The sequence below is a fragment of the Struthio camelus genome, chromosome 5 (assembly GCF_040807025.1).
Source record: "Struthio camelus isolate bStrCam1 chromosome 5, bStrCam1.hap1, whole genome shotgun sequence".
NCBI classification, from domain to species: Eukaryota; Metazoa; Chordata; class Aves; order Struthioniformes; family Struthionidae; genus Struthio; species Struthio camelus.
This window is the reverse complement of record NC_090946.1, coordinates 37,249,159-37,268,553: the sequence shown is the minus strand read 5'-3', so window position 1 is coordinate 37,268,553 and position 19,395 is coordinate 37,249,159. Positions and strand designations below refer to the sequence as shown.

The window sequence follows — 19,395 nt, the reverse complement described above, 5'->3', positions numbered from 1 at the left end:
TCCCTAGCTGAGGCACCAGGGCTCTCAGCCGTCCTCAAGGCTGCTTTCAGACGGCAGCAAGCAGCTTAGAGGGGCGTGCGGGGCTGGAGGCCTGCAGCTAAAACTTAACTGCTTTGTCTGGTGTACGCTGGCTGAAACGTTTGCCAGCACAGCTTCATGAAAATGAACTCCTGTTTAAATCAAACCCAGCCACACCCTACAGCTAACCCCAGTTAATGCTAATTTGATAAACAGTCTGTTGAAGATATCTTAAAAAAAACCCCACATACTAATGTCTTTCCTGCAGATACTTTCAGATTACATAGAAAAATCTACTTATTTCTTTCCTGGTCCAGCTAATTAGATCCACACCTGTTAAAATATGTTTAATACCAACTCAGCAGTGGCAGCATGGTTTACCAGTCCTGACTACAAGTTGCTAAACTCAACTTTCCGCCTCTTCTACCTTTTTGCTAGGTTTGCCACAGTTAACACTTCTTACAGACAACAGATTTTCTCACAGCCTTTTAAACAATAAAACTTAAACTCAAGTCCAGTAAACAGAAACAAGAAAAAGGTTTGCAAAAGTGTTACAGTGGTTAACTAATGCAAGGGATTCATTTTTTGTAAGGATAGAGAACATGTTCCCTAAAGTTTGACAGTTCCTTACTGTTGTCATGGGTTGCACATAAAGCACACTACAAATTTCACCACATAAAACAAGCTGTTACTCCAAGCCACTGTAGCTCTACTTCAAACAGATCTTTAACAATCGTAAGATACTAACATATTTTATTACACTATGGATTACACCTAGGAGGTTGAGTAAGATGGTAAACAACTCCTCCTCATGTGATATGTTCCCAATTAAAATATAATGGATCTATTTCATACACATTTTCTGATGGATATTTACATTTCTACCCCACATTTTGTATTTAAAAGTTGAATTATCTAAGAGTTGAAACAGCTAACCCAGTCTTGATAACAACTCATAATACATCTAAAGCAATCTAAGGAGTAAGTCACTAAAACAAAAGGTACCACACAGTACCCTTTTACTGACATCACAAAATGTTGTAGAGTAACTGTGAAACAATGAGCCAAACAAAATTACAAAATGAATTTATTCCAAAAGCGTAAGGGAACATTTACAATTCAACAGGATGGTAAACAGGTGTCTCCACAAGAACTCACTGCATTGAAATTAAGGTTGAAAGAAGTGGGGGAAAAAACCTAACTACTTCTGAGGCCACAAGAACTTTGCACATCACGTCTGAAAAACAGGAGTCTTGCAAAGCAAACTTACTCAAGATTCAGTGAGAAAGGAAGCTGCTAGTACCTAGTTATTAGTCTAAACACAGCTACATTCGGGCTTTGAGATTAAATTTCAAAACTCCCTCAAAACACAAATTATAGCCACAAGTGCAAAATGCCAGTTTTTCCAATGGAAGTTTATTACCCATCTAGTGCCTATTTTCAGAGTGACATTTTGAGCACGTCAATCTGTACTTGAAAGCTTTTTCAAGTTTGTTGGTTTCAGTGACAAATCAGTATAGCAGCTGGCCTGTAATCAGAAATACAAAGTCAGCTCAAATGCCCTGGAATGTCCAAAATTTGCTGCCTATTGCTCCAGAGTTTAGCAAAAACTGAGTTCTAAATTAGAGTCAACAACTCCTCTGACATAGTTTTGGTGTTCTGTCCTGATGGTGGTGGGGGTAGATATCAGAGTGTTAATGAAGACACCCGAGTCAGATTCACAAGCTGTTCTTCACAACTACAACGAAACTAGTTGGGAAACATCATTTTCAGGCATTTGTGTTTATGTGTGGATATCAAATGGCTAGAGAAAAAAAGGATGAGACAAATCTTCAATCCTCTAAAGCCTAAGCTATTTTACATCAATGCGCCCTGGAACACTTATTAAAATTCTGTTCCTCTGCCCCCACTTCTTCTATCAGCTAACTCTTTACAATGTTCAATGACCTGAGAAGTAAAAATTTTAAGTGGTGAGACTACATATTAATAACAACAACAACAAAAAAGGCAAAGCATTGTGCTTTTACATTGTATTTTCTGGGTGCACACCAGTAAATAAGAATCCCAAGTTGCTATGAAAAAAAAAAAATAGCATGGACTCTTTAATTTTTCACCTGAATTAAACTACATAGCTGGAATTTTTCTGTTACCCAAAATACAATTTTATTTATATATTTTTAAAATGCTATTGTATTGGTTTAAAAAAAAAAAAAAAAAAAAAAAGAGCCTCTAGTGCCAGCTAACCCAGAAATCTGTAACACACAGGAAAGAGCCAGGTACTGCTATGGTCCAGCTCCGGCCTATGAAGCTTAATCACTACATCAGTCTTGTCCCATTCCTGGAATAAATCTAGTCATTTATTGTTTTGTTTTTCCTGTTCATTTACTGAAATTTCACGGCATAAGTATATGCACATATTCATATTAAACATTAAAAATTCATTTGCAAAACATCACTTTTGCATTACAATGCAGGGAGAAGAGTAAGATGTGCAAAACAAAAAACACCACATTCTCCACATCTCTAAGTAAAAGGACTGCTTCATGCTGCAAGCAAAATAAATTTCCACCCATGTTGCAAACTTCAGAAATCCAGCATTTGTCTCTGTCAATTCCATTGTAAAAAGTAAATAAAAGCTAATTTAACAATGATACTCTTCTCCACATATTGCAAAATATGGTTACAGATGAGGAAAGGAATACTTCAGCTGCTAAGCTTATCTGACATGTATCTCTGTAATCATGCCTTTCCTGTCCATTATTTAATACATAAACTCAATTACATAGTTTCAGTTATGCAGTAGCTGATTTTTAGGTTAATATACAAACTGTCAAGATGGAGCTTTTGATAAAACATCTACACTGTTTTCCAATTTTGAATAAATCCTGAAGACACTTCAAAAATAAGAACCCAAAACTGCTGCCTGTAAGCATCCAAAAATACAGTTGTAGTTTCACTATGGACAAGTTGTAGTCCGTTAGAAAAGTAGATCATACATACAAAGGTATAAAGAACATTTAAGTCAGTCTTAGTGGAAGGCAGTCCTTGAAGGGAACAATACTCCAGGCAATCTTTTGCTGAGTAGTACTTTAGCCCATCAGGGCCACGGAAGATGTGACGGTCTATTCAGTAGATTCTTCCTCTACTACGATTGCCACGTCCTCCCCAGCCTCTTCCTCGTCCACCTCGGAAACCACCTCTTTGCTCTGAAAATAAAAGCCAAAACATTTATTTCATACAGATTTTATGTTGCATACAGATTAAAACTAAACTACGGTAACCGGAGGTACTGAAGGCTGACTTAAGTCTCTGAGGCTGATACTGCTTACTTACCCTGAGAGATCTCTAACTTAGACTTACCTTTTAAGGAATAATAGACCCCACTGACTGTAGGTCAGGAAAGCTACCGTCTCTAAACTGAACTCAGTCTTCCTGAGCACTAATACTGTCACACGTGACAGTCCCATTATTTTAAAACCGTATCTGGGCTACTGCATTATGACAGAAGTGAAAATTGGGCTGGAAAGGACTTTGCTAGGCTATCAAGTTTATCCTTCTGTCTGATAACACAACAGACTGTATTTACCTCAATCTTGACATGTTCGTCTAAAATGTTCCTAATGAATTTCAAAGGGATGGAAAACCACAACTTTGTCACTCTGTCTGCCCTTTACTATCCTTACCATTACGTTATCCTCAGCACACTTAAGGTTTTTCTTCCAGACTAGTATTTTACTGTATGCAAATTAAGGATCCTACACATAGGTGGATACCACACGAAGTATTTGTATACCGCAGAAAGTTTTTCATTTCCTTCCATTAAGGACAAATCTGATCACAGTGGAAGAAGTGAGAAATATTTTGTTAAAAGTTTCTTTAGATTTGTTTGAAAATACATCAAACTGCCTCATTCCTCTTCCATGCTTTCTCCTCACATATACTTTTAAAATACAGGTTACACTAATCTACAAAAAAAGCCTTATGCATATTTTAAAAAGTACAGAAATCAAGAGTTGGTCAGTGGACAAGACTCCTCACTGTCAAGGAACAGCAGCAAGCAGTAAGACTTTCCTAGTTGAAAACTTTCTAATTTTTAGAATTACAGAACTACAAGCTTATCTTAAACAACACGGCTGTATCATCTGAAGTCTGCCGTAAGAAATTCACAGAAGATTTTATCCTTTTATTTATATACAAGAAAATGCTTTATATCAGAGGTTTTCTACCTATGGGCATGGGCAATAATTTATCACAGCAGGCCACTTAGTTCACAGCGGGAGGACTAACGAAACTACAGGGAAGACAAGAAGAATGGGTTGCTGCCATTGTTGGGCCTATTCATCTAGCCTGCAACTGCTTTCACATTTTGCCCAGAAATATGACTTGCTGAGAGAGGCAGAATCACTCTGACTGGGAACATACAAGGACATGCGTGTGCGTTCACAGTTCATCTGGCAGTTCCTAGAAGTTGTGGAATAGCTCTGCATGTGAGCACTAACTGTAACAGCACTAGTCATAAGACAGGAGGTGCCCTACCTCTGCCATTTGAAGAAACTGGTCTGTGCAGTGAGATATTTGAGGGGTTGGTTCTTTCAAACATAGTATTGGCAACAATAGTGTTCCCAAGATGCTGCTAAAACTAACTTGCAAATCACATACGGTTTGTAGGTTGGCAAGCATACTCAAACACTGTAATAGATCAGCAACTATAAAGAGGCCATTAGATGAAAAAATTGACAGTATAGTTTGATCTTCGGGGAATCATCTGACGGTAAGATTATTTGTCACTGGACAAAACTTTTCCAAGCAGCCTTGCTTACCATATGAAAAGCTACCCAGGTTGCTACTGTATTTTCCACTGGGAGGGTTGTATATTTGCCTGGCATCCCTTTTTGGTCCTGCCGGAGCTTTCTTCGGGGGTGAGCTTGAGGTTGTATCTTCACTTGTTCTTTTTTGACTGAAAGAAGAGAACAAAAAGAGATCGTTTCATCCTTGCAGCGACAAGTACAGGAACAGCAGTTCAGCCTCAAAGATTAACAGTTACAAGCTAGCAGCAGCTAAGGAAGATGCCCTGAACAATACTTCAAAAGAGGAAGTAAGCTAGTCTCCAGTTCATTCCATTCATTGTATCCCCAAAGCAAGATTAAGATTATCTCTCCACAGCCTTAACTCCTTTCGGAATAGGAGTCATCTTTGGTTCTGAAACTCATGTGCTGTGTATATTACATATACGCAGTTTGGGATCTTAAATTTGTAAAGAGCAAATGTTTAAAGACACAGTTTTCTTTTTTCATGGAAAACTCTTACCCTGCATCTGCCTTCTGTACCGGTTTCCAGGACAGCGTAACTGTACTTTTATAGGAAGGAGGAATGTGGAAGAGATCCTGCAAACGCAAAATTGGACAGTTCATTCTACAATTAAATCCAGATCAGTTCAAAAATTTTAGCTACCTACCAAGTCTCCAGAATAACAGTTACCTTCCAACAATTTTAACCCCATACTTTTTAAGCTCCACAGCAGAGAAAAAAGAGGGCAGCAGATAACTTAGCCCAGATACTTGGAAATTAAAATGAAATTTATATTCACAGAACAGTGTCTTATGCTAAAATAATACACTTTTTCTCACATTTATGCACACAGAACATCTTTTAATGAACTGCCGTGGCTCTTGCGTAGATTTGATATCGCTGCTACAATGGTAAAAGATGGACTTCCCAATAGCGTAGTCAAAATTTAGTTTATGGTGGTGGATTGAGGGTCAGAGATGGGAAGGGAGGGAAGAGAGGCCAGCTAGGGAAGTAAGCAGAATCTTAGAAAGGTTGTTAAAAGCAATCAGAGCAATCCACAGATTACTCTATTGTATGGATTTACACTCTTTCATAATGTTAAGACTTACCTTGATTAAAACATTAATGTTGTTGGTTATTTTCAAGGCAACCACTTTAATCTTGTTCTGTAAAAGAGAAGAAACATCACTGAATGCCAGCCACTCCAGTACCCCAAAATTACATCAACTGCATTTGATGAAGTCACAATAATAAACTGACTGTTCTTAGTAACGTGGCGTGGCAAAAGGGAAAGGTGTGCAGCACTGCTGAGATGTCATTACAATTTTTAGGCTTTTAGCAGTCTTACACATACTGAAACAATCAGCTGACCCCTGTACTTTTCATCCTCATTTTTTCCAATATATGTAAGGTTTCTTCTTCGTAACACAATAGAGAGCGCAGTTAAGCCAAATAGATGTGCACACACACAGCAGCTTAACAAAATGACCAGAAACTAAAAGACCCTCTTAAGTTGCAAAACCCAGCATCAGGTATGATGTAGTTACACATTAAGAATTTTTCCCCATTCCCTCCTCCAGAAGTGGTACATAGAGAATGACATTACTAGTGATGTGTCCACAGCATACACAGCTTGACACCCACTCAAGTCGGTAAAACAACTGACAACCAATCGAGTACAGTGTGCACAAATACAATATTAGCAGCCCAAAGAAAATCTGCTGTAGGTGAATTTATTATTTTGTAATTTGAACACACAGGCACAGTCTGGCAACACTACAGCATCTTGATGTACAGGCTAATGCTTTGAGTCTTTTACTTTCAGTTCAACATTGGTTCAGAAATCTGCAGCTGATACTGCAACCTTCCTCCTTAGAGATCTGAAAGACCGTCATGAAATCAGGAATAACAAGTGCATTCTTCTGTTGTCAGACTGTACTTACCGCTTTAGGCATTTTTTTTTAAATCACGCAGGAGTAACACTCTGAAACGTACTGAGCACAGACGAAAAGCAATAATCCAGTCAGGTACTGAATCAGCTTCTCAACCGCAGCTTTAATAGAGCTTCCATGCTATTTATAGCATTCTGGATGATCTTGAACCTGGCCAATCTGCTGTACCCTCACTAAGCCTACTGATGAGGTCCTAATTTTTTAATCACAGTCCCTCACACCCACCAACTTTTTCCAGCTTCTTTGAATAATAACCTGTAGTGTTATCTTTTATTTCAGATCTGACAGCTCCCAGAAACGCTAAGTTTAGTAGTTTTGTACTAACGACAATCAAATATGTAACCACAAACCCATTTGCAGAGAAATACAACCAAGTCTTTACGAAGACTGGCGCACAAGTATAAAATACCAACTAGCGCTACTGTCATTTTCCACATATGCCTAAAAGTAACTTTTCTATCCCCTGAAGTACTAGCTGTCAGCTGAGTTCATGCCAATCATCTAAAACAAACAGACAACTTGAACATGTTTAAAAGGACAATGGCAACAGCTGCTAGCATTACTTTTCCCTTAATCTATTTGTGCTCTTAAAACAGATGGCAGGCCATTAATATGTGTTTTGATGGTTATTTCAGTAGGCTCAATTACAAAAATCAGAATTCTTAAAAATACTTACCTCCTCTGTTTTCAAGGCTTCTCCAGTTTTTCCTTGGAGCGCTAGACGAAGTTGTCGAATGTACACCTGCAACCCTCGAGCAAAATACTGCAGCCTAAAAAGTTTAAAAGCAAGTGCTCAATTCATTTTACATATTTCTATAAAATAAAAGCGTAAGCAAAAGGAATTTGTAACCTGTTTTTTTCCTTCAAGAAAAATGCTGAAAATAATTCTTCCACAAATCTGACTTGCGCTTCTCCACCATCCTAATGAGAGTAATTCATGCACACTGCTTTTCCAACACCTGCACCCAAACGATTACCTGATTTTAAAATCTTTCAATTTCTCGGCGTTCAGCTTGGCTGTGAGGAAGTCTGGAAGTTTACGCCCCAGCTGATGGAAGCTATACAACAAACACTCCACGTAACTGAACTGTAACTTGGGCTCTTCATTACCAGCATTTTCTCCATTCTCTGCTTCCTCTGGAGGAAGTGGCATGTACTCCTAATGAAGAAAAAGCAAAAATACATATTTGAGACGCTTTACATAGCCTGGCAGTTCTCTTCCAGCCTTTGCATTGGAGGCTTTACTTATGCTGCTGATTTAAAAAGTATTCCCCATTCCTACCTTAAGGTGATAAGCTGCTGCAGATGCTGGTACAGGTGGTTTGCCTACACTTACATTACTTGACACCTTTGGCTCAGAGGAGATAGTATGGTAGCACTACTACCACAGAGAGCAACAACACACTGCACTAGTGCTGCTGAATCTGCTGAATTTGTTTAAAGTTATCAGCGCAGATACAGCCTCAGATGCTATTCAACAGGAGTCACCTAATGACTATAAAACGTAAAAATAACAAAGCCACTTGAGTTTACGGGATTAAAAACAACGTGCCACTAACATAGCGCTACATCAAGAAAGGCTTTGAATTGCAAAATAACAAATGTCTTTATGTCAAGGACAGAGCTATTTCTGAAATAGCTACTAGCTTTAGAAAAAGCTACTACTCCACTGGAGAGGTAGATTGACGGCTAAAAATCATTTATTTTAACGAAAGGCTTTTTAAAAAAAGTGTTTTACGTGAGTAAAAAATGAATTAGTCTTACCAGTAATTTATCAAACAGTTTCTTCAAGTTCGATTCGAGCTTTTCCATATCACCGCAAAATGAACTCATTTCAGCAAGAAGCTTCAAAACCTACACATAAGGATAGCTCGGTTATTGTATGTTAACTGAGAAGTACAAAGTCTTAACTTTCAAATCTGAGAGATTATCAGATCATCAGGACTTGCTCAGTAGAGGTCAACTGTTGCAATGAAAAAACCCCAGAAGACCAGAAAGAAATGCAAGGAGCGTGCCTGTCCTTCAGGTCCTCAAACAGAAACATGGATTTCTGTGCCTGCCCCAGCAGGCATCATTAGTCAACAGCTAAACAAAAACCTTGTGTTCCATGCTTGCAGTACAGCTCATCTTCAAAGTGAGATTCACAAAGATCTAACTGAAGCTGCAGCACTGATTAATGTGAGCAAAATTACACAGACATCAAACCACTCCCTTAGGAGACTAAATTAGCATAAGCCATGCAATAATCATTTCAGTAAATGCTATGTGCTTAAAAAATTAACAGCAATATACAAATGATTACACTGAGCTAGTTATTCTAGCCTTGCCTCAAAAGCCCAGGACATATGACAAGTGCTCTGAAAGGTAACATTCAGTCATCTCTCAATGCAGTAAATATTTTTTTTCTAGGTGTTGCTAGTTTGCCTTCAATCCGAGAACTAAAAACTACTGAAGGAAGGAGAATTAATTTTTTAAAATAGCTGTCTCCCTCTGAGATGCATATTTTTAGGATTTTTAAGACATTACAGCTTTGGCTTACCTCTAACTGGATATCAAGACCCTCCACTGGCGTAGTCAAAGAACTGAGGTTCGGCAGCACATGCTCACAGAAGTAAGTAACAAATTTCGTGGAATGAACGTTTTTCTGCAAAAAAACAACACACGTTATTCAGGCTACTCTGACTTTGAATGAATTAAATGTTTTTTCCTCTCACTCTGCCTCCCTTACAAGTGCCTATCACACAGCTATACCTTAATGCTTCATTTAACTTCTAACTTCTACAATGCAGAGACCCTTCCAGGTAGCTTAAACTCAGAGGCAGTCTGCAACATAAGCTGAGAAGATTGCCTATAAGCTGAAAATAGGTCTTTAAGTGCTGCAATTGCCTGGCATGAGACTTGAGTTAATCAAATCACATACACATATGAACCTAAGTTGAGAATCCTGTCATTACTCACAGTAACATTTACATCTGAAATAAAATGTTGAAGAACAGAGACTACACAAAAGCTCTTTCTGGGTAGAGGCTACATGGACGTTCTCCAATGTTCTAATACATCAAAAGCTAAAGGCGGAGAAGTACTGTGGTGCAGTCATGCTAACACAATCGCTCAGAACACTGAGGAGATGCTGCAGCTATTAACTTTCTGTGATATTCCTCATACAAAGCAAATAGATACATACCGAGAAGAGCGGCACCGCCTGCCGAGTACACTGCAGAAGCCTGTCCACACAGTCTGGATCAGATGGATTGAATGTTTGCTCCAGGTCAGCTTGTTCAGCTACCAGTTCCACTAGCTGTTGCCTCCCACTTACTGTCTGTAAACTTTTTAATCCAGATAGTATTTTCATGAAAAGAACAAATTCCTCCCCTGTTACATCTTCCAGGACCTTAATAAAACACCAGAAATTATATTTCCATTGTGGTAATTTGTAAATCTTCAAAGAAAAGATAAACTGCTGAACTATCTAAAGATTTAAATTTAGCTTCCAGTATTTAAAAACACAAGTTTAAAGGTATACATGAAAAAAAGCAGTGCAGCTCTATGCACTTCCTGATTAAAATAACTGCCCTCAAGCTAAGCATAGGAAATATTTTTCTTGAACAATAATCTTAAAAACAAATTTTTTATCTAACAAAATTGTATGTTTCAGGCAGAATAAATGTTCAATGAGTATCCATTTCTTATTGATTGTTTTATACTTTTTCTATCTGCCTCAGCTTGAAGGATGCACAGGAACCTCATGAAATTCAGCATGGACAAATACAATATCCTGCACCTCCTGCATCAGCGCATGCTGGGGACTGACTGGCTAGGAGCTGCTTTGCTGAAAAGGCTCCGAGAGTCCTGGGGGACAGCAGGCTAAACATGAGTCAGCAGCGTGCCTTTGGAGATGAGGCTAATAGTATCCTGGGCTGTGTCAACAGGCGCACAGCCAGTAGATTGAGGGAGGTAACAGTTACCCTTTGCTAGGCGCACACTAGCCCGCATCTGGCATGTTATATCTAGTTTTGGGCACTCCCATTTGAGGAAGTTGCTGGTAAGAGTCAGAGAGTCCAGCCACCAAGACCAGGGTATGGAGCACATGACCTATGAGGAGAGGCTACGGGAACTGAGCTTTTTTGGCCTAAAGGAGAAAAGTCTTAAGTGGGGAGGGGGAATCTAACCACAGTCTTCCAATACTTAACAGCAGGTCACCAAGGATATGGAACTGGGCTCTTTACTGAGGTGCATGGGGTGAGAATGACAGACAATGGTACAAAACTGAAATGAGGATATTCGTACTGGATAAAGAAGAAAATTTTCATTTTGAGGATAGCTAAACATTGGAATAGGTTGCCCAGAGAGTTGGGAAATCTCCATCCTCAGAGGTTTTCAAACCCAGTTGGACAAAGACCTTAGAAATCTGATCTGAATTCAATTGAGCAGGAAGATAGACTAGGTGATCTCCCAAATTCCCTTTCCAAATGGAATGATTCTATCATTCTAGTGAAAGCATCTATATCTATTTTACAAATGGGAAAAACCTAGTGTTATTTCAACATTCCCACAAACAATGCTGCAAACTTTAGATTCTAGTAGAGTAGCGTAACTAGAAGACGGTAATTCGTACAATGTTTAATTCTATATGAGGTTTTGAGCACACAGCCCCCCAAAACAATGCCTGTAATAAAGGATGGTTTAATAATACTTAGGTTTGGAGTGAAATATTACACTCACCTTCTTTGATTCAGTTAATATGAACTCTTCTACCTCCTTTGTCATCACCTCCTCAGGCAGGGTTTTAAGTTTTGTAGAGAGGAACTTGATGGCTCTTTCTCTCACAATATCCTCTCCTTGAAGAATTTGACTGAACAGGCCTCCCAAAGTCCCTGAATGGAAAATAAATCAGGTAACACAAATTATTCTAAAATTTAGGAACTAAACCTTCTTTGTAAAGGAGAGAAGTTGCATACTGTAAGACTCCATGACATATTTAAAACAACTGCTATATTAACCCGTTTAAGAAGAAAATAACTTTCCTATAGCTTGGTGTACAAAACAGCATTCTTTTATTAGTTTGTATAAATTCAGATCCACAGTTATTGAACAGCTCAGTATCATTTGCAGCACAAAACAGTCAGAATCTCCAACTACTGCACTGTACTAACATGGTATCAGTTCATGTCTTGTTCTCATCCTACTAGGGAAGAGAAAATATTAATAAATATATTTCTAGAAAAATGTGCCCTTTACCTTTAGCATCCATCTTAAATATACTCAGTAAAGCGTTGTTCACCAAATTGAATTCTGCAGAATCATCTGTGGAGAGAAAGAAAACTCCCATGCATATCCTTGAAATGCAAGCATAAGTGCAAAAAAATGACTTTTAGGCCAAGGAAGTAGAAAGTCACGATTATGATAGCTGGAGGTACAAAACAAAGCTATCATGACCCTTCCCTCCCCTTCCCCCCCCCCCCAATAAAAGCTTTAACAACACAAACTTGATACAAGGAAAGTTGTAACTCAACAGTTGAGTCATTTTAAGGTGCAGTTGAATAAAAAAGCTGACCTTTACTAAGTGAAGGTAAAATAAATAGTTAATTTCTTTTAAAATTTGTAAAGTGATCTATAGTATTTCTAGATGGGGGAAACAAATTAATTTCCTCTTGAATAAAATGGAGAAATATGTAGGTCCCTGAAAATTTTATGTCTCTTATGCGAAGCAAGTCTGGTGAGACTCAACCATGCATTTATAAGACAACTTTGAACATCTGATATTATCACTCTATAAACCTTGTGATTTTTTAAAATAATATATATTGTATATTAAATTCTGAATTATATTAAATATTTTGAACAAAAAGTACACTGTATCAAAGAAAATGCTTTCAGATGTTTTTTAAAGTTCCAGAGCACCTAGCTTATAAATCTTGTTCAGAAGGCAACTGGCTGCAGGCTGTGACTGGAGAATTTTTTTTTTTTTTCCCTCTATAGATGCTTTCAGAGAGGTTGAAATGAAAAATTCTGTGATACGTAAACAGAAGATTTTTGGTTTAGAATAGGATAATTAGCAACCATCCAAGACAAGTAGCGGCATACCTGTACAGCAAATACGAAAGGGGAAAAAGAAGAGCAAAAGCAGGACATGAATGACGCTGGGATAGAGCGCTCTGTAACAAACCAATGAAAACATTTTACAGAACAATCTCTCTCATCTAATAGACCTGCCACCACATACATTTTCAGGTGTGCCATGTGCCACAAGGAGATCAGCAAAGAAACTACTAACACCTCCTACCTGACTGTAGAAGCTGGGTCAGTATGTCTGCTACCCGGGGAAGATTATCTCCAGTGGCAAACTGAGGCAATTCCTTGATTGCTTGGCGTCGGATCTGTCAAAATTGTCATTACTGTGAGAAGAAAACTTTTAAAAACTAAAACAAAATTATAAAAAGCTCGGGCAGTTCAGCTACTAGACAAAGTTTGGCAGAAAAACTACCCAAATTGGAGGAAAAAAAATGAGTGTATCTTTTTTTAGCATGAGTATCATACTTGGAAAGCTATATTCAACTGTTAGACATTAATGGCAGCTCAAACATTATATTTGCTGTGGGACTACTATGACGTATTCACATAGAAAAAGTATTTTTGTCTTAGATCTAAGCAGCGTTGGAGAAAGGCCAATTCAAACAGCATCTCCAATCACAAAATCATTCACTTGATCAACATTCCAAATAACAAACAAAAAGTGCTGTAATTTGTTATACGGAGTCTTATTTGCTAACAGGAAGAATAACTTTACAGGACTACATATGGCAGAAATAAATTCTCGGTTTTCTTCCCAGCCTTGCCAAAACTCTTTGAATAACCTCTGCAAATCATTTAAGATCTGACCACCAGGGGTACAGGTTCTTGCAAAGCAAAAGAAGCAGGGCGAACCATCTCAAGACTTCTACAGGAACAATACATTCAGAATCAAATCCTCATGGTTCTCCAGTGTGAATGAAATTGTCTTGCCTTCCAGCAGGATTTATTAGAATCAATTCCCATGAAGTGCTTTGAAAGGAAAAAGGTAACAGATATTCAGAGAAACTGTATCTAAGATTCTTTCTAGAAAGCTACTCCTTTGATCAATGAGGGGAGTGAAAAGACAAATGAAAACTGATTTATCTTCCCATACCATCTCACAGTAGATTTTTCTACTGCAGGAATACAATTATGTACTCCTTAGTCTTTAAGTCTTCCAAAAAACAACCTTTCTCTCCCCTCTCAAAAGATATAGCCTGCAAGAAGGGGAAAAAAATACATAAATCAACATATCAGCTTGCTACTACAAAGTTCCAGCCTTATTCTTACAGAAACATCTTCATCCTCACAGAGGTCCAACTGGGCATTGATAGCTGAGTCAGCCAACTCAGGAAAATGCTTGAAGAATTTAGGAATAAACTGGGCTGCAAGTCTCTTCTCCTTGGTACCTCCCTTCACACCATCCAAGATCGCCTGGTAAGCATCCTTATGCTAAAAGAGGAAAGATAAACAACATAAACAGAAAAATCCTTGGGTATTCCCAAGACAAAGAAAGATTTTCTGTCTCTCATACATTATTGGCTACAAACAGAATGAAATACCTGTAAAAATATTCATACATGAGGTTTAGTCAGCGAGCAGTCTCTCCATTCTCTGATTTTACATTTGGTGAAAAGTTCACAAATGACACACTGCTCTTATTTAAGCATGGCATTACCATCTATTTAAGCTAACTATATTATATAAGCTTTATACCAAGGAGTAACATTTTCTCCGAAGCCAATATAACCTCGCTAAATTAGCAATATTTGCCTCTATTGACTGTTTGTACTGTTATTTTGTTTCCTCTATTTGTTCAAGCGCTTACAGTTCAAACAGTCAGCCATAAGGCTAATAGCTCTTGTGTACTCCTTCCAATTCGATTTAGAGACAGACTCGGAAAGCTACCTGATCACCTTCTCTGAACTGAGGCAGTTTTTTCAAGGGGTTTCTGCCTTCTGGCTGTCCCTCAAGTAGGCGTTACCTATCCCAGCAACTGTGCACTGCAATGGATCATGAGAGCTTTTTAACCTGCATTGCTGTAAAGCATCTTTGGCAGCTATTCAAGCAATCGACTTCATACTGAGGTAAATGAGAGCTCTTAAGCGATTTGTTAACAGACTGGATGAAAAGAAATTCATCTCCAGTTGAAATATAGAAACAAACACTTCAGGCATAGAGTATAAACTTTTCCACCTGCTCAAGCTAGACTCATACAGGCATTTCTGATTTTGTGTGTGCAGGACTGAAACTTTAGAATAAATACAAGCCTTTGCTGAGGTTAGCTATCTGTTTGGGAAATAAAAGGTAACATTCTAAAGATGCTGGCAGAAATCAGAATCTTGCATCATTTATTTTCCTCACCTATCCTACTTTGGACAGTAACATCAACAGCACAGAACACTTTGCTTTACAACTTGCACTAAATTTCCCAGAGCCACCCATCATCACCCCCACTCCACAAAAAAGTATGTCCACAGTGATGAGATAGGAATGTACAAAGCAGCATTCTGTATTAGCGCCCTCTAAAATAAGCTGTGTTTAAAAATTCAGTACCAGTGTTGCTTAAACAATCCTTACACCATGTTGGTAACTGTCTATGTGGCCAGAATCTGAACTGGATTCGGAAACTGATCTGGAAGAAAAATAACTCAGGAAGGCGAAATAATGGCCTTCCAGCTGATCAACACCCCCATCCCGTTTGTTTTGCAGCTGCATCAACACAGCGCACTCAACAGCACAGGCAGGAATGAGCCAGCACAAACACAGAAATAACACAGAAATATATATATTATTATAGTTTTGATTTTCAGACTGCACATTAGGAACGACTTTTTGTGGAACAAACTATTTCAACCTAATATATATTTTAAAAGTGTTTATACAAAAACTGAAATAGAGTAACTTGTGTTCCATGCAGTCACACGTTACTGCACGCTAACTACCCATAATCTTTTAAGCTAGAACAGTCTGATGCACTTCAGTCAGAACTTTGTTTAGCCTGTATCTGACAGCAATAAACGATAAAGAAAAAAGCAGAAAACTGTATATAAAGAACAATCCTGTCTTTTCGCATGTCTCTTCAAAATCTGTAACACAGGAATGCTCTAAGCCAGAGACAGTGTCCTGATGACCATTTTTAATAACTATCAATTGACTAATCATCCATTAATTTGTCTAAATCACTTCCTAAACTGATTGATAAGCTATAACATCCTGTGACGAGTTTCACAATGTGTTATGGAGAAAAGTCCTTCCTCCTCTTTATTTTAAACCTGCTTCCTGCTAATTTCATTAAGCTCTCACCTGCCTTCCACCCATGAGGTAGACTTATCATACCTTACTGCAACTGACACGCTCTTTTCTGTGAGCTGAATACCTCTGGTGTTTTTAATTATTCCTCTTAGCGTCATACTTTTGGTTATCCCCATTGCTTTTCCTCTCATGTTCAAAGTTTACCTTCTGAGATGGGGCGACTATAATTTTTTGTAGTCAGAGATCACGTTTGTAAGGATATTATAGAGATAATAAAATTGCAAATGGCAAAAAAATGACAAATAAGGAACAATTACTCAAGGTTTCTCAGAATGCAAAAATTAGGGAAATCAAATAAGATTATAAAGTAGCAAGTTCAAAGGAGATGCTTCTTCACAAAGGTTAACGAAGTTATAGGACATTTTGTCACAGAACATTCGGAAGGCAGAAATATAATCAGTTCAAAAAAGCACCACAGAAGTTCACTGAAGAACAATCCAGCAAGATATACTAATCCCAAGGACACTATCTCTGCCTCAGAAAGCATCTAAGCTATACAGAGGCAAAGGTGGGAGAGTGCACCTGGAACCATCATTTTGTCCTTGCTCCGTTCACATGCTTTTTCCCAGGTATCTGTTATTGATCACCGTCACAGGCAGCATGCCCAACTACATGGGTATTTTTCTAACTAACATAGCCATTCCTGTATTTTGGAGCTACCCACAATTGTCAAAATGATGACAGACTCCATGTTTGTATAACGACACACTGACACCATCTGTTTTATTCTACATCTCTACCAAAAGTTCCTAAAATTTCAGTTGCCATTTTTGGTTCCCAGTGAGCTGATGTTTTCATTGGAGTATCTGCAACAGTGCTTTTTTTTTTTTTCATGAAAACATACTTACACAAGCACCGTGAGAAGATGTGAAATAATCTCCACTTTTTTTAAAATTATTATCTGGTGTCTTAAAGAACTACCCAAATAACCTTGCACAGAGGTATCTATTGATTGAAAAATCATTGCTAGGTAGGTAGGTGTAAAGCTATTTTCTTACTTATGTACATTATGACACACACATAGAATATTTGTGCCATTTTTTCAGAGGGCTATGCAAATATGAGATCCTAATGGATTCCTAAAACTTTAGCTTTAATTAAGCACGATATTTTGTATTAGTTATATACTAAGTCCTTTTCTTCTTTCAGTAATTAATGGTACAAAAAATGCCGACCTTGCCAGGATTTTACTGGCAAAAACTCTTTTTGTTGTGAAAATCGAGCTTTCATTCGTATCTTTAAAAAAAGCCTTTAACCAGTTATCAAGTCACAAGGTTTACATCCGCAACATTTTTGTTTCTTTCAGAGCCCCTAGAAAGGGATCTTGCCAAAAGCTCTTCGGCCACGCAAGCGCGCCGCAGCAGACCGGGGCGCCTACCGAGGCCTCCCGTAAGGCCCGAAGCCGCCAGGCCGAACTTCCTCCCTGCCCCTGCAGGCACCACGCCGTCCCCAGTGAGTAACTTCTGGTTAAGAGCCGCGACGCCCGGTCGCTAAGGAGAGCTGCAGCCCGCACGGCAGGAGGGGCAGGCCGCCAAGGCCGCGAGAGCTGCCGCCGTCCCGCGGGCGCGGCGCTCGCCCTGCAGCCCGCCCCGGGCCCCGCACGCCGCGACGCGACGGGACGGGACACCGCAGCGCAGCCGGCCCGGCCGGCGGCGAGGAGGCGCCACCGGCTCCCCCGCGCCCCGCGGGGGCCCAACTCGGCCTGGTCCGGCCCGGCCCGCGCCGCCGCCGCGCTACTCGAGCCCGAGGCCTAGCGAGGCCTCGCAGGCCGCAGCCACGCCGCACCTGGCCCGCCGTCTCGGTGGCGTCCGCCAGGATGCCGTAGTTGCGGTAGAGCTCCTCTACGGTGGGCATGGTGCGGCGCGGGCCGGGGCGCGGAGCCGCCACCGCTGTAACCGGGGCCGACGCTGCCGTCCTCGGGCCGCCGCCGCCGCCGCCCGGGCCGCCGCTGCCGTCAGCACCAGCGAGACGGCAGCCCCAGAGCGGCCGCAGGCCGGCGCTGCCGGCTGGGCGCAGCGCCCCCACGCGGGCGGGCGGGCTGCCGGCAGAGGCGGCGGCGGGGCGGGGCGGGGCGGGGCTGGCTGCGCCCCTGCCCCCGGGGGCGGGGAACCCCGCGGCGGAGCGGGCGGGATGGGGGGAGGTGCTGCGCCCTCCTTGGGCCGCCGGCGCCGAGGGCCGGGCCGTGGCGGCTGCCCCCGGGCTCGGGGCGCGGGCGAGCCTCGGAGATGGGCGAAGCGCATCCATCTTCGTCAGCGTTTTGCAGCGGCTGGCCTTCCTCCTCTCCTCTGTCCCCCCTTTTTCTCCCTTACACCCTGCTTTTCAAACCGGCCTTTCTAACGGGGAAAGCACGTTGCACACGAAAACAACACAAAAATGCAAACACAAAGCCCGTGGTTCAGCAGCCCCGGACGGCGCGGCGCAGCCGTGGCGTCCGGGGCTGCCGCCTGTCCGCCGCCTCGGCGAGGTGGCGAGGTGGCGCGGTGCCGTCACTGCCCCGGGGCACGCGGCCGCCCTCCCGGCCTGCCCGGCCTCGGGCAGCGAGCGCGGCGGCCGGCTGGAGCAGGAGGCTTTTCACCCTCTCCCGCCGCCCGGCCGAGGACCGGCGCCAACGGGCTGGCGTGGGATTGACGCCGTGATGGAACGATTCGGCCTGGTGAAAGTCGTTCGCCTGCGTAAATCGTTTTAAAAATAAAACCGGCTTCGCTGGAACTGAGGTGATATTAAATGGCAATTCAATTTAAGCCGAAACGGCCTGGCTTGTGCATGGTATCTCGTTTCTTGATTTTCACGAGAATGCCTTTCGTGCTCCCTGAGCTCCAGTTTTATGCTGCTGCTATTCATTATTTTCTTTACGTTCCACCTTGCTCTTTGCTCTCCATATTTATCCTCTTTATTTTCTTATTCCTTTCTTTCCTTTGTACTCCATTTCTTTTGCAGTTTCTCTGAATCAGAGCACAAAACATAACTCACCCTCTGAACTGTGGAGCACTAAAATATTGCAAAATTAGGTGGTATTTATCTGCCTGTCCCTGGTCCCCATCTACAGCCGCAGAACTTGGTTGCTTTTCCCTGTTCGTGGGAGCGATAGGGGATGTGTGTGTTTGCTCAGGAATATGTAATGCCGTTTACCTTTTGATGCCTTCCTTTTTTCTGTACTATGCCTGTTTTCTTCTCGCTTCTCCTTGTTTTCCTGATTTCTCTCTTCCTTCAGTTGCTCCTTCTCACCAACTCTTGTTTCTGCATCCCCTTTTCTCTCTCTGAGCTCTCATAT

At 40.8% G+C, this 19,395-nt stretch overlaps 1 protein-coding gene across 1 annotated transcript; it reads right to left on the bottom strand.

Moving 5' to 3' along the window:
- Nucleotides 1–1,088: 1,088 nt before the first annotated feature.
- On the bottom strand, nucleotides 1,089–18,135 carry API5 (apoptosis inhibitor 5). Its single transcript, XM_068945550.1, has 14 exons — nucleotides 17,910–18,135; nucleotides 14,100–14,261; nucleotides 13,042–13,135; nucleotides 11,997–12,062; nucleotides 11,481–11,632; nucleotides 9,943–10,149; nucleotides 9,298–9,402; nucleotides 8,523–8,612; nucleotides 7,736–7,917; nucleotides 7,435–7,528; nucleotides 5,916–5,972; nucleotides 5,326–5,402; nucleotides 4,839–4,975; nucleotides 1,089–3,224 (listed from the first exon to the last, which is right to left on the bottom strand). Exons 1-14 carry the CDS (start codon nucleotides 17,976–17,978, stop codon nucleotides 3,145–3,147), a joined length of 1,572 nt encoding a protein of 523 aa, XP_068801651.1. The 5' UTR covers nucleotides 17,979–18,135; the 3' UTR covers nucleotides 1,089–3,144.
- Nucleotides 18,136–19,395: the final 1,260 nt, after the last annotated feature.